Source organism: Pleurodeles waltl, chromosome 2_1, assembly GCF_031143425.1.
Source record: "Pleurodeles waltl isolate 20211129_DDA chromosome 2_1, aPleWal1.hap1.20221129, whole genome shotgun sequence".
Lineage (NCBI taxonomy): Eukaryota > Metazoa > Chordata > Amphibia > Caudata > Salamandridae > Pleurodeles > Pleurodeles waltl.
Genome location: NC_090438.1, coordinates 658459836 through 658475150, shown reverse-complemented (window position 1 = coordinate 658475150; position 15315 = coordinate 658459836). Strand labels below are relative to the sequence as shown.

Here is a 15315-nt window from a genome sequence, read left to right as displayed (position 1 = left end):
TCATTTGTGTTTTCCCAAACTGCTGATGTATTAAGTATTTGCACAATGTATTTACAGGAATTCAAATGTTGCTGTGTTAGAAAACACCTGACAGCCTAGTCTTTCCTTTCACATTCCCTGTACCACCGCAAGATTATCAGATAGTTCACTTTACACTTTGGTGTCAGAGAGAAAATGAATAACCATCCTGCTGGAAATGCCCCTTAATGCAGGTATAACCCCGGACTTTTTTTTGCCTTTCTTCTCCTTTTTCTGACCACCTTTTTGTTGGCATTAGGACTCTGAGTACTTTACAACTGCTCAACAGTGCTAAAGTGCATGTGTTTCTTCCATAAAACATGGTAATATTGGTGTATCCACACTTGTCACATTTAACGTACCTATAAGTCCCTTGTAAACTGGTATGCCATATACCTAGTGCCTATTAGGTAAATGCTACTTATGGGCCTGCAGCACCAATTCCGCCACCCCCTTAAGTAGACCTGGAAACATGGCTCAGGCCTGCCGCTGCAGGGCCTGGTTATTCAGGTTAACTACCACCCTGTACTGGCACTTAGAACCTCTTACCAAGTCCATAACTCCCCTTTTCTTACATATGTCTGTAGGAGGATGGCCTGGTTTGTAGTGGGTACCTAAGGTACTTACACCTTATACCAGGACCAGTTATCCCTTATTAGTGAAATGTAGGCAGTGACTAGCGGCTTAAGCTGTCTAGGAGTAGCTGTAGCAGAGCAGCAAAGGCTGAATTAGGAGACATGCAAAGCTCTTGCAATACCACTATGGTCACACAGTACTTACACAGTACTTACACACAATAAAAGACAATACTCCATGTTAACAAAAATAAAGGTACTTTATTTTAGTGAACAAGGCCAAAAATCTCTTCAAGGCAATACTCCTTCTGGAGGTGAGTATTATACCAAGTATATACACTAGTAAGCAAAATCAGGTAAGTAAACTGTCATAAAATAGTGCAAACACTGAAAAATGCAATAGGTTGCAATGGGCCTAGGGGCAACCCAAACCATACACTAAAATAGTGGAATGAGAAAGTCATATTCCCCCGTAGGCAAGTGTAGTGTGTAGAGGGGCACTGGGAGTGTAAGACAACACCAAAGGTAAGTAAAATACCCCACCCCAGAGCCCAGGAAAGCAGGAGTAAAGTACAGCAAGTTTTCTCAGAAAACACTACATGTTGTGATGAAGAATTATGCAAGAACCACACAAGAATGCAAGCAACCAAAAATGTATTCCTGGACCTGAAGACCTGTGGAGAGAGGAGACCAAGTCCAGAAGTCGATGGAGAGTCTAGGTAGAACAGGAGCCCCTGCTCACCTGGAAGAAGGTGCAAAAGTGGATTCTCTGGTTCGAAGAAAAGTACAGAAATGTCCCAAAGAAGAGAGTTGTGGGTTCCTGCTTGATGCAAGAGAAGTCCCACATCGAGTAGTTGGATGCAGGCTGTTTGCATCACTGGATTCCACCAACAAGTCTTGGTTCACGCAAGCACGCGTTTTGTGTCAACGGGGAGCTTCCCGGACCCAGGAGGGACCTGGGAGTCTCAACTTGGACTGAGGAGGCTTTCAGCACTTCAGAGAGCCCTCAGAGGACCAGGCAGCACCCACGGGAGTCCAGGACATGGGGACAAAGGATTTGCAAAGTGTGGTCGTCACAGCACTACACAGGAGGATCCCATGCCGCCGGAGAACAACTCAGTGCTGTGCATCGCAGGATGGAGTGCTGGGGACCTGGGTACACTGTGCACGAAGTACCTTTGGAAGAGCCCAAGGAGCTGCAGAAGACGCAATGCACAGGGATACTGTCTGGCATCGGGAGGAAAGCTCTTACCGCCACCAAATTTGGACAGCTGGACCTTTGGACAGTCGGGGTCACTTCGGTCCCCCACCTGTGTTACAGAGATCACGCTCGTCGACAGGAGAGGAGTCCCAGAGTACTTATCGTCGTCTCGGAGAGGTGCTTACTGAAGCAAGGAAGGGACTGTCACTTCACTGGAGATTCCTTCAGTTCTTCTGGTGCAGGGTGAAGACAGGCAGTCCTCAGAGAATGCACACCTTGGAAACTTTTGCAGTTGCTGGCTGTAGCTGAAGTTGCAGGTCACAGTAGCCTTCCTGGATCCTTGGTTGCAGTTACAGCGGTTCCTGGAGCAGTCTGCAGTTGATCTGACAGTCAGAAGCTGAAGTCCTGGTGGAGTCTTGCAAACCGAATATGGGGAAACTCAGAGGAGAGGCACTAAATAAGCCCTGAGCGAGGGATTGGCTACCTACCCAGGTATGCACCTATCAGGAGGGGTCTCTGACGTCACACACTGGCACTGGCAACTCAAATGCTCCCAGAGGGTCCCCACACCTTGGAATCCAAGATGGCAAATGCCAAGGACACTCTGGAGGAGCTCTGGGCACCACCCCTGGGGTGGTGATGGGGAGTGGTCACTCCCCTTTCCTTTGACCGGTTTCATGCCAGAGCAGGGACTGGGGGCCCCTGAACCAGTGTAGACTGGATTATGAAAGGAGGGCACTGTTTGTGCCCTTCAAAAAATTTCAAGAGGATCTTGGATGATACCCCTCCCATGCCTGTAACACCTATTTCCAATGAGAGAGGGTGTAAAAACCCTCTCCTAAAGCAAATGCATTGTTCTGCCTTCCTGGGATTGAGTTGCTCAATCCCCAGGAGGGGAGAAACCTGTCTGAGGTGGCAGAAGCATTGCTCCTTTTGCCTTATAGACCATATGAAGGTGCAGGGAGTGTACTGACTACTAGCATCTAAAGTCAATGGAGGATGAGATGATTAAACAATCACCCTAAGACAGAATATAATGGCTGACTGGTGAGTGTTTTAATCACCAAGAATTATGGGTCTATACTCATAATAAATTATGAAACTAGCCTTTATAGGCATAGAATAATGCAATTTGTTTTACTCTAGGTGCTACCTATAGTAAACTAACAGTCCTGATGATGACCCCGGATAGATTGATCTACATAAATGGGGTCAAAACGTCAACAATTTGATAGTGTGGATTTTTCTTGAGACCCCAAAAAGTGACTTCTGGACCTCTGGAGTAATAAGAGTCCATTTATAGAAGATCGCAGAGAATTTGTTTTAACCACATCTTGTATATATTGTACAGAGCACATTTGCACAATCGTTTTTCACTACATTCACTTTCACTGCACCATCACTATAGGAGCACCATAAGGATTGAATTCAAAATCAAGAATTGATATGTATTTTAGTGAAGATATAATAAAATATTAATTGTTAACAAAATTTGCACGTTTGAAGAGTGTTGAAAAATTGTTTACCAGGAAGACAAGGGTTTTACTTCCCCCTGTAGGACCATTGTTTAATTACTACTTTAACTACCCAGGTTCTAGGGCTACGGAGTATGCATCATTTTCTCTAAATACTTTCTAAAAGGTAGGCATTTCTCGGCACCTTGTGTGCCCACTTTTATTTCCAATACATGTCTGGCTTGGGCTAGGTGACAGCTGCACTTGTACTTTACCTTCAGACACCCACAACACAAGATACTCAACTGCATCTGCATGCATCTGCATACTGGTGGGTCTTCCTGGGGAGGAGGTTTGTAAGGGCTCACACTTACACCTCAAAGGGTAGTGTCTAAAGTCCACACAAAGGGGCTTATTACCTCCCACTGATAGTCTGGATCCAAGGATGACCTGATAGGGGGATCTGTGCACTTCACAACAACTGTTTATAGTCACCCCCACATCAAAGGCACTGTCTGGTATAAGTACTGGGTCCTTGACTCCCCTAAATCAGTACACCTCTAGACCCAAATGCTGCTGCAGTAAAGACTGTAGTGTGCTAGGATAGACTGCTCTCTGTAACTTCTACCCTGCTTTGCTGTGCAACCCTGCTGATCTCAGCCCAGTAACCCAAGACTCGTCCTCCAAATCCAGGGTGACTTATAGTGCTTTCTTTTACCGCTTGCCTCTGATCTCAACCCAAGCGACTTTTGGTAAACCTTGCTACTTGCATCACACTTGCCAGAGTGGCCTTGCCTTCCTTTGCCACTCACCTCCAGCTCCAACCCAAGCTGCTTATGCCAAACCTCGCCCCTCACATCTGTGTCTTGCTCGAGTGGCCCTGCCTTCCTTTGCTGCTAACCTTCAACTCCAACTAAAGCAGCTCTGCCCAGTGCAGCCACACCCCACTCCCCTATAGCACAACAAAAGACATTGCACACGCATGCAGAGGAGTCCCAGGCACCAACTCTTTTATCTATTACCTTTTGTACATGAATCCTAAAATGTTTTAGTCTACAAAGCCAATACTTAACTATTTGTGATTTGGATCTGTATTATGCTAAACATAAAAGTAACCATAAACAAGATTCATTTTTCTACATCCATGTGAAGTCTCTCTATATCACTTGTGATTATTGTGAGTTGCACAAGTACTTTATACATTGCTTTAAAGTTAGGCCTGCCTGCTGTTTGCCAAGCTACCAGAGTGTGAGTACAGGCTAACTTATGATGTGTCATTGACTTTCCATGACTAGGATTGTGATCCCTGCTTGGACAGGGTGAATATCTCCACCAAGTGAGACCCAATTTCTAACACACAACCTCTGTGGTAAAAGAATAGGATGCAGTTTGGCAGGAGGAATAGCCTGAGATTTGGCCTCCATCGTGGAACATGCAGCAAGCGCGCCAAAATGTGAAGATCTCTTTAGTGCTCATTGTTAGACCGGTCAGCCTTAGGAGATGGCGTGGGGTGGGATCTTCCTCCAAACCTTATGCCTTTTACCCTCTGCTATTACTGAAATTCACTTTTGTTGGCCTTAGGACTCTGCATACTTTAATACTGCTAGCCAATGCTAAAGTGATTGCACTCTTCTCTAAACATGGTAAAACTGGTTTTAGAAATGGGGTCTTTGGTTGGCAGTCAGGTTACCCACTGTCCAAGCAAGAACCCTCACTCTAGTTAGGGCAAAAGAGAATCACACTCAGTTAAGCTCCACTCACCCCCTTGGTAGCTTGGCACCAGCAGGCAGGCATAACTCAGAAGCAATGTATAAAGTATTTGTACCAACACACACACTAATACAGTACACTACAAAATGGACCCCACACCAGTTTAGAAAAATAGGTAATATTTATCTAAATCAAACCAGACCAAAACAACAAGAATCCAACATACACAAGTTAAAATATGAATTTTTGAAAGAATAATAGTCTTTCTCAATAGAAAACAATGATTTGGCACAAAGTACCTGGTTAGCATAAAAAATTAAACTGCACGGGCGAGTGTGTTGGAAAAGGCAGCGATGTGTCGCTTTCCTTTCTCACAAGGGATGCCGGGTGTGGTTTCCTTTCCAGTTGGGTCAGCGATGTGTCGTTTTTCTCCCTCACAAGTGATGCATTGACTTCTGGACAGGACACCTCAGATTGGCGCGGACTCAGGATGACTAATGCCCACGGATGATACATAGAAAGTCCTGTCGCACGGTGTTAGAAAACTGCGCTGCGTGGGGTTTGCGTCGTTATCAGCAGCTACATACGGGTGTTGCACGTCTTTTCTCCAACCGCGATGAGTTGATCTCACAGCTGCGGTGCAGGTGGAGCATCTATTGTAGCCGCGAGGCCGGCAGCGCATCAAAAATTTACCCTCACTGTGTTGTGTGTGGATTTTCAGCTCTTGTCTGTCAACGTCTCCATTCAAGTGCCCAGGGACTGGATAGGACACCAGTTGGCAGGTTAAGAGTCTCAGCAGAGAGCCCAAATGTTAACAGAGGAAATATTTGTCTCAGACTTCAAAACAGGAGGCAAGCTCAACTCAAACCCTTGGAGATTCTTCACAAGCAGGAATGCACAACAAAGTCCAAGCTTTGTCCCCTTTCAGAGGCAGGGGCAGCACTTCTCTTCAGCTCTTTTCCTTGGTAGAGGTTCCTTTTGGTTCCAGAAGTGATCTAATTTTCAGGAGTTTTGGGTCCAGTACTTATACCGCTTTCTTCCTTTGAAGTAGGCCTACTTCAAAGGAAAGTCTGTTGTTCACAAGATCCTGCCTTGCCCAGGCTAGTCCCCAGTCACACCAGGGGTTTGCAGGCTGCATTGTGTGAGGGCAGGCACAGCTATTTCAGGTGTGAGCGACCACTCCTCCTTCCCCTCCTAGCACAGATGGCTCATCAGGATATGTAGGCTACACTCCAGCTCCCTTTGTCATTGTCTAGAGAGGTGCAAACAGCCCAACTGTCAAACTGACCCAGACAGGGAATCCACAAACAGGCAGAGTCACAGAATGGTTTAAGCAAGAAAATGCTTACTTTCGAAAAGTAGCATTTTTCAAACTAACAATCTAAAAACCAACCAAAATGTATTTTAAATTGTGAGGTCAGAGACTCTAAACTACATATTTCTATCTGCTCTCAAAGAGAACAAGCACTTTAATAATACTTAAAGGCAGCCCCCAAGTTAACCCATGAGCAAGAGAGAGGTCTTGTAACAGTGAAGACTGACTTTAGCAGTATTTCACTGTCCCACCTTAAAACTTCCCTCTCTCCTTGCCCAGCTATGTTTACAGGGCTACTTATGTGTGTGGCATAACCAGTGCTGCAGGACCACTAGTATCATTTGATCTAAAGGCCCTGGGTACATCTAGTGCACTTTACTAGGGACTTACTAGTAAATCAAATATGCCACTCATGGATAAGCCAATTTACACATACATTTTATATGGGAACACTCATCTTTGCACTGGTTAGCAGTGTTAAAGTGCCCAGAGTATCAAACAGAGACCAACACACATCAACACCCTGGGAAGCAGTAACAAAACATTAGGGGAGACCAAACCAAGGATGCCAACTCTAACAGTTGGCTTACACCCAGTGGGCACATTTAATTTACTTAAGTCCCTAGTAAACTTGTTAGAATTGCATGCACCCAGGGCCTGTACCTTAGATGCTACTAGTGGGCTTCCAGCACTTATTATGCCATCTGCTTATGTAGCCCTTCAAAAACATCTCAGGCCTGCCATTGCAGCCTGTGTGCAGTTTTACACTTCAATTTTGATCCTGACAAAATAAACCTTTTGTCAGGCCTAAACCTTTCTTTTTAAAACATTTCACTCCTAGGGTAGACCCTAAACAGCCCATAGGACAGAGTGTATTGTATTTTAAAAGTTTGACGCATACATGACATTTTTACATGTCCTGGTAGTGTAAAACTCTAAATCATTTTGACTGTTGCACAACATAAATCCCCCATAGGAAAGTGGCCTACCTTATTACATTTAATAAGTGATAACCTTTGTGTGGGGGCAGGTTGGAATTTAATGTTTAGTGTCTAGGGAATTGTGGTTTAAACACCTCTTTAAAATAGTAAAGTTGGATTTTTAGTCACAATTCTGATAATAGCATTTTGAGAAAGTTGGGGTTTTCTTGTCTCAACCACTTGCTGCTAAAAGCCAGTTTCCAGGCAGTATCACAATGGAGGGCCTGGGTGTTGGCAGATGGACCGGCCTGACTTAGTGACAGGGGGTGCAGAAATGTCACCTGTCACATTTGTACTTCAAAGAGACTGCCTCAGCTCATAAACAAAGAACTTCACACCAGCCTATTGTGACTGTAGACAGACTGGGGCCAGGGTAGGGTGGCAGGAAATCCCCAACACTTTGGTTGAGGGGGAACACGAAAAGATCCTTCCCATTTCAATGCTGGCACCAGATATAAAAATAGAGCCCTCATTCCCACTCTTTGGATTACACTTGTGGAAGAATGAGAAGAACTGCTCCATTGTCCTGCTGCTGGAAGAACTGTCCTGCTGCAAGCAGCGGTGCCATGATGCCTGCAAAAGGAAGACTGCATTTGGACCTTGAACCAAGAACCACCACACGTGACTGGCCTCCTGTTTTGAGCTACAGGGACATAAGCTCCAGAGACCTGTGCTGCATCTGCCCAGTTTCTCAGACTCAATGGGACGTGACTGTGCATAACTCTGCTGGAGTTAGTCTAATTCCTGGACCTTGGGCTGACATCAGAATGTAATCCTCCATGCACAACTGTGATTTCTCAACTCACCTCAATGCAGGACCTCTCATCACAGCCCCTCATCTGAACTAAGTACAAAGCAAAGGTCTGCATCAAGAACATAAAGTTGAATTATTTTTGGGACTAACCTGGCCCATGTATCCAGCCTGCTCTCCATTGGGATTGGCCTAAAGTTGTGACTTTATCCAGGTGCAGTGCGACCAGATAACCACAGTTGGTGCTTTGTTTTTAGGTGCAATACTTGCCCTAATTAAATATCTCTGGTTCTACTGATTCGATTTTTGTTGTTTTGGTGTCAAATCATTTCTTAAATAAATGTTACTATGTTTTCTAAATTGGTGTGGCTTTTTTCTTGTGTTGTGTTTTCAATGTATTCCGGTTTGTGTCCAGCATAAATACTTTACACATTGCTTCAGAGTTAAGTCTTACTGCTTTTGTGCTAAACTACAAGATGATTAAGTACTGATTATTTTAGTGACTGTTTTTAGTTCACCTTGACAAGGATTATGGCTGTTCCTTTAGAGAGGCTCTCGCCCTCCTCAACGAACACAGTTTCTCACAATACATATTTAATATCTTGATGTTTGAGATGAGTGAATCGATAGAAGATTATAACTTTAAATGTATTACTTTATTTTTGCATATATTTTTTTATGTTGGAGTTTTCTGATGTGTTAACTGAACCTGAGAGAGTCACTGTGGTTACATATGAATAATTACAATATATAATAAATGTGCGTTCTTGGTTAGCATTTGGCAAATGGATTACTCTGTCACAAATGTGGCAATTCCCCATCTGGCATATTAATAGTAGGGGTGGGTGAAAACTCCGCTCCGCCTGAGGAGTTAATGGAGTTTTGCCCACTCTGCGTTCCTCTTGGAGCATGGACTTTGGCAAAGACTCCATGAAGTGCAGCGTGGCAGAGTTCACCACCCACCCATAGTTATTATTGGATGTGACGGCAACTGTATCATTGACTTTACCAACAGATATTTTGATTCCAACAAAACGTTTAATAATGTATCTAAACCTGAGACCCAGACCCTGCATTAGACATTGTGTATTTCTGGGATTGGCTGCCACTGCCTCTGAAAATGATAAGTCTATTGTGTTTCAGTTTTGGCACGTGTAACATGGATATGCTTTTTTACCTTTGGCAAGACACAATCTGTCAAAGGCACATATGCCTAATCAATCCTGCCTCGAACCATGACTACTGACTGCTCACCCTGAAATTCCGGCTATGTCCAATCACTTCCTCTACTCCGTGCTATTGGTGGTATGTAGAAAAAGGCAATAGCCCTTCCTAAGTGGCAGAACCCAGTATAATGCAGTCTGTGTGCCATGTGTTTCTGTAGGCCTTAATTGCAAAAAATCACCATCTATCTGAACAATACTGGCAAGGTGCTCATCATTGGTATGGCAGTCAACATAAAGCCCTGTGGCTGAGATACCGGCCACACATTATTGCCAATTTCCATTTTTCCAGCCTGGATGGAACAGTTGTTGTCCTCTAGAGTTCACCTCAGCAGTGTCTGGTTTTCTTTGATCTCTCTCAACGATAACCCGGTGGAGCTGAAAGTCACGTGGAGGTTAAATAAATCCTGGTTTCATCTGCAGCATGAAGGCTACTGTTGGCACACTTCATATGGTATGAAATACTCTAGTTATTTTTTTCATTTTTTTTTTCCAAAACTCCTTGAAGGCTTCACACATGACTTAGTTTTAGCCAAAGAAAATATGTGGACAAAAAACAAACCCATTTTAAAACTATAATGGTAGACAGCTGAAGTGAAAATGCCAGTAAAGATAAATGCGCTGTGCCTTGCCATTCCACAGAGGTGGATATGAATTTACTTTTTCGCGACTGCCACCTCTTCAATCAGAAAGGCCCTCGGCTCAATCTTAATTTGTTGCCCTGCCCAGATTCCTGAGGGTTCTGGGAATTGTAGTTTTATGAAGTCTGGAGACATGTCGACATGGTTCTGCAAGTATGGGGGGGGTCAGCCTCAGTTTCCCAGTTTTACCTCCGGCCCTGGTCAGGGTATAGTACACTGAGCCCGGGCTGCTTTGTACAGTTGCCTGGTTATTGAATCAAGAATTGTTGCTATGTCTGTTGTGGGTCAGTGCTGGACTACAGCAGGCAAGTGGTTTGTCATATCTCCCGTGAGTGTTGGAAGGCCTGAGTGAAGTATAGGGTTACATAGCCAATCAGTGGTGCACTATTACATGATTTATTTTATGAAGGTTATATTAAATGGCAAAGGGTAGCATTTTTGTTGAAGTCTATTGGGATATTTTACGTGATCTTGGCTTTCAAAAGAAGGGGCATTCTCCCAATGAGTAAGCTGACAGTCAGGTATACAAGTGTCCTTGCACAAGGCATGAAACGCTTGTGCGTGTGTTGTCTGAGAGTAGAATAGTACCACTTGAACTTCCAGAGTTTTTAAATAACTCTGCTGAGTACAGTTCCGCATATTCTGCCCACCCCTAATTAATAGTGCTTTCTAGCACTTGAGATGTGTAATGTGGCAGACAGGATATAACTAGACTTTGATAAACAACCCCATTTGCAAACTCCAAATAGGGCCTTTGTTTCAATAGAGTACACTTTTCTAAGTACAAGTTACAAGTAGAAAAGAAGCTTGTCCTTGAGGCAGTTCATATGTAAATGTTGTCTTGTCTTTATTTTGTGTAATAAGGAAGATGGGGTTCAGTCCAAGCAATTTTAATTATGGAAATCTATAAACCATTCCAAAATGTTTGAGTGTGAAATTTGAGACTCAGGACTTTTAATTTTATGAGCGCTTTGAGTGATTTGCTAGTCCTCAAGAACCATTTTGGTTGTTCAAAACATACTTTATATGTGTATGAATTAAGAAAAGTAAGCAATCAAAGACTTTGTGGGTAAAGAGTGAGCAGAGAGCAGCAAGGGTATGTATAACGAGCAAAGCAACACATTCAGCATTGTGGTAAGCAGATTCTTTTACAGTCTATTGTGTAACTTGTAGGTTACTGGTTTTAGGCAGGGTGAGAGTTACACCAGGTTTTGCAGTAGTGTATGACTTGGTTAGAAACTTTATGAAAAGTTTATCTGAATAATCTCGGAGTCTAGTAGAATTGCCTATGTGTATCTGACTACTCAGCTATCATTAAAAAAAATCTCCTTTAATGTGAGACTGGTGTTTCTGAAGCTACGCAAAAATGGAGAGTGGGGCGTACATCCACAATTCTCCTAACTGAGCTATTTAGATCAATTTACCACCACAACTATAGACTCCAATGCCTGTAAGAGAGCTTATTTGGTTTCTAAATCTACTGCCAAGGTGTGATCAGAGTTAGCTCTCAAGTTCCATCATCAGTATATGCAATCTCAATGAAATTCTTTTGGAATGGTATACTGGCTGTAGGCCTTTGTTTCCCATTTTTCAGGTTACAGATTGAAACCGCCATGCAATAGCTCCATGTGAAAATGCATGTACTGGAACAGCTGTGCGAGACTAGCGTGATCACCTCACTCAGTGTCATTATGGACACTTTTTCCAGTCCTCAAACTCGCACCTACAAATTGAGGTTTTCAGATGTTGTTCCAATGAGTTCAAATGAGGCAAGACAAGCATGCATGTAGAACAAATAAAACACCGACCATGGACTACGTTATCACACAAGTCCACGCCTGGAAACAATATCTATTGTGACCTAGAGGAACATGGTCACTCTAATGTAGCGTGCAGTTCAAATGGTTCCGGTCCAATGAAGAGCTCAGCTGTTTGACATACTAATGCAGAGATGAGGTTGTATATTACTGGTTTCAAATTCAGACATGGTCTCATCCTCTATGCTCCTGCACCAATTCAGCTTATATTAAACTCACCAAGGGTGAAGCCAGTTGTCAAGCAAAAAGTAAGTCACTATAAGCTGATGATTATTCCTAGATATGTACCATAAGTACTCTTCCGTATGAGCTACTTAATTGTTCTTATTTTGCAAGCTGGCACGGGGAGTACATTTCCTAAACCTTTGCCAGTCCGAGTAGATACTTCTAAAGATTTACATGCTCAAAGGCTTTTTTTTGTTATTGTTTTATAAAGCGAGTAGCGCGGATATCAACAGTATTTCTAGTATCGATGTGTAATATTTGTAAAATGTCTAAATGATTTTGATAGTTCCCGTTTGCATGGATCGATTTTTCCAGGACTGGTATTCGCTTCTTTACATTCTCAATATAAAAGCAAAATGTTTATTTTAAATATTTTCCATTTTTGCCGTCAAAAAGTTATTTAACATCTTTATGTTAAAGGTTCATCCAAAACACGTCAAAGAAGCCTTCAGATTGCTTAATAAATCCATCATTCGTGTGGACACACCAGATGTCAGCTTTGACCCGGATGAAGGAACTAATACAGGGGGTAAGCCCATGTATTGTAGCTCACTTTACAAACGATAAAATGTGTGAAGAGTTTTAAGGCATGCCCTTTAAATGGGTCTTCTGCATTTTTAAAGTGTGCGGTCGTATCCGATTGTCCAAATACTGAGGTTTGAATTCTCGATGAAAACATAGAATCTTTTTCAGAGTGATTAAATGCTTGTAGTTGGCATGGTCGCGCATTGTTCCATGGGCTCGACAGTGCTTAATTTGTGCTTGTTGTTTCTGGTGGGGAGTACCGGCATTTATTTATGCGGGCCGGCGCTTATTTGTCTGCCTCGAGCATTTACTGCGAGCAAAACACACAAATGGGAAAGACGGAGGAAGAGAAAAACTAAAAAGCGTCACAATGGGGGAAAACAGAAAGCTGCAACAGTGAGCTGAAGGGACAGAGTGCCTTTAAATGGATTGAAGAGGCCCGAGAAGGCTTCAGAATTACTCTGCCTCAGTGTTCACACATTGAATTACAGAAGCCATGTGTTTAAGGGAAGGGCTTTGAGCACCGGCACCTTCTTATTTACAAATTAAGCACTGAGGTTCAAGCTTCATTTGGAGCAGCTTGGGCCAGTCTGAGGTGATGGACTAGGAGATAAACAATGTTACTCGGATGTAGAGTGTCTTCTAAAATGACTCGACGATAACTGCCTCAGACTAGGTATCATTGACAGTGTTTTCTACCTTAACATAAACCTCTCAGATTATAGTTTTAATGAGTAAAAAAAAAAAAGAGGAAAGAGTACAAGAAGACGATGGTTAGCCCACGGGTGTCTTGTACCACAACAACCCAAATGTCTCTTCGGCTGCAGACAGGTGAGTGAAGAGAGTCGTAAGTGTCACTCTTTGTGAATGCAGAGAAAACACAATTGTGGCCCCTTGAACGAAAGTAGATAGTCCGACTTGAGACCCTAGAAGCGGCAAAACAGAGATTCATTGTGGGTAAAAACACAAAGAACAATCTAAACGTAAACGACCTGACAAACGCTTCTGGCCACAAGAACAACCTGCACAAATAAAAAAAAATAAAAAAAAAAAAACAGATTTAGAGAGAGGCAAGCTAACTGTCTCCCTTTTAGATGAAGCATCTTGTGACTTGACTCTGTAAACCTGATAAAACCTCTGTGAGCGCCAGTGCTTAATTTGTAAATAAAGAGGTGCCGGTGCCCAAAGCCGTCCTCTTAAACACTCGGTTGCTGCAATTAAATGTGCGAACACGGAATACTGAGGCAGCGTAATCCTGGAGCCATCTCGGGCCTCTTTAATCCATATAAAGCTACTCCTTGCCCCTTCAGCTCACTCTTGCAGCTTTCTACTTTCTCACTTTGACGCTTTTTCGTTTTTCTCTTCCTCCATCTTTCCCATAAGTCTTTTGCTTGCAGCAAATGCTTGAGGCAGAAGAATAAGCCCCGGCCCTCAAAAATAAGTGCCGGTGCTCAGCACTGGAAAGAACCAGCACAAATCAAGCACTGGTGAGCGCGCTCTTTCAAAAAGAAGCTGCAATTCATTGTTGAAATAAGAAGACGCGCAAGATAGAAATTGGTCCCAAACCTATGCCCAGTGTGTAGCTTGTGCAAATAATTTTGAGGTCAGAGGTGGCTATGTAATGTGGGATGCTGTGGCGTACCACAGTACGGTGTTTTCTACTCGTAGTCTCATTTCTGCTCCAGCTCTCAATCGAGACCTGTCCGAAGACAAACTGGAAGGAGCGTTACTAGCTCTAGTTTAGTTGGTGTTCAATGGCAAGTGTGCTTTGTAAAAAAATCCAGCAACCTGTATAGCCAAGCAACGTGTTTAAAAAAAAAAAAAAAAAAAAAAAAAAAAAATATATATATATATATATATAATAATTAAAACAAAATCTGCCTTCCCAGCAGCTCACACCTGAATCATAACAGTGTGGCAGCAATCGGTGGAGCTGAAGTGATGTATACTATGTTTGATTTATAAAAATAAAATGCATTGGTCTTAATTGACAGTTCAGTATGACTTACGCAGTCTCTGTGAATATATATTTAAATTTTTTAGTGTAAGAGGGTTTTCAAACCCGACCTCCCATCAGATACGAGCTGATGGAACCACCACTTGGCCCTCAGCCTGTATGCTTTCATGTAATTGGGACCTACGCTGCTTGTGTGGCTGGGCCTTCAGGACCAACGTAAATGTAGAACATTCTATTGATGCGGCTGGGAATGTGGCATGGTAGGTTTTGCATAGGGTGTGAAGTCTATAATAAGCAAATGTCAGTTGTTGTGACAGAGGGCCATCACAGCTCATCAAAAAAGCTTTCATTTGGGAATAGATCGCCAAGAGTAGTGACCCCCCATTTTTCTAAGTACTCACATGCTAGTCGCTCTGATAAAAGGGCTTCAGTGGGATAAAATAAGGGGTTGCACTGGGGTGTATAGAATTGTGCAGCCCGCATGTCTACATAGGGCTGACCATGCCAATTGTGTAACCTCACGGGTCTGGTCTGCATCACTTAGCTGGTTGTCCTTACAATGAGAACGGTGATTTTTGGTCAAAAGTCAGTTTCCACTTCTGTACTTCCTGCAACCAATAGGTCAAATAATAAGCTTGTGGGCAGTGACAGTATATTTTGAAGTCTGGTGCTGCAAGTCCACCCTGCGTATTTGGCAGAGTAAATATCTCCAATTTCACTCAGTGCTGTTTTTCTGCCCACAGCAGACCGGCTAGATGTGTTTTAAGGGTTTGAGGAAAGTATTTGGGGAGGGGGATTGGGATATCACAGAAGAAGTAAAGCGACTGGGGAAGTATGATCATTTTTGTTAAAACAATCCTACCATGTACAAATGTGGTAGATTGCACCATTGTTTAGCTTTATCCCCAATTCCTGTGATACCC

The 15315-nt window shown here is 43.1% G+C and overlaps 1 protein-coding gene across 1 annotated transcript in view; it reads left to right on the top strand.

The window, feature by feature from the left end:
* LOC138259079 (maternal DNA replication licensing factor mcm6-like) overlaps positions 1–15315 on the top strand; it is a 482778-nt gene that overhangs the window by 371619 nt on the left and 95844 nt on the right. Inside the window, exon 14 of the mRNA XM_069206547.1 lies at positions 12331–12439. Within this exon, the coding sequence (XP_069062648.1) occupies positions 12331–12439 (109 nt within the window). The remainder of the gene's footprint in view (positions 1–12330; positions 12440–15315) is intronic.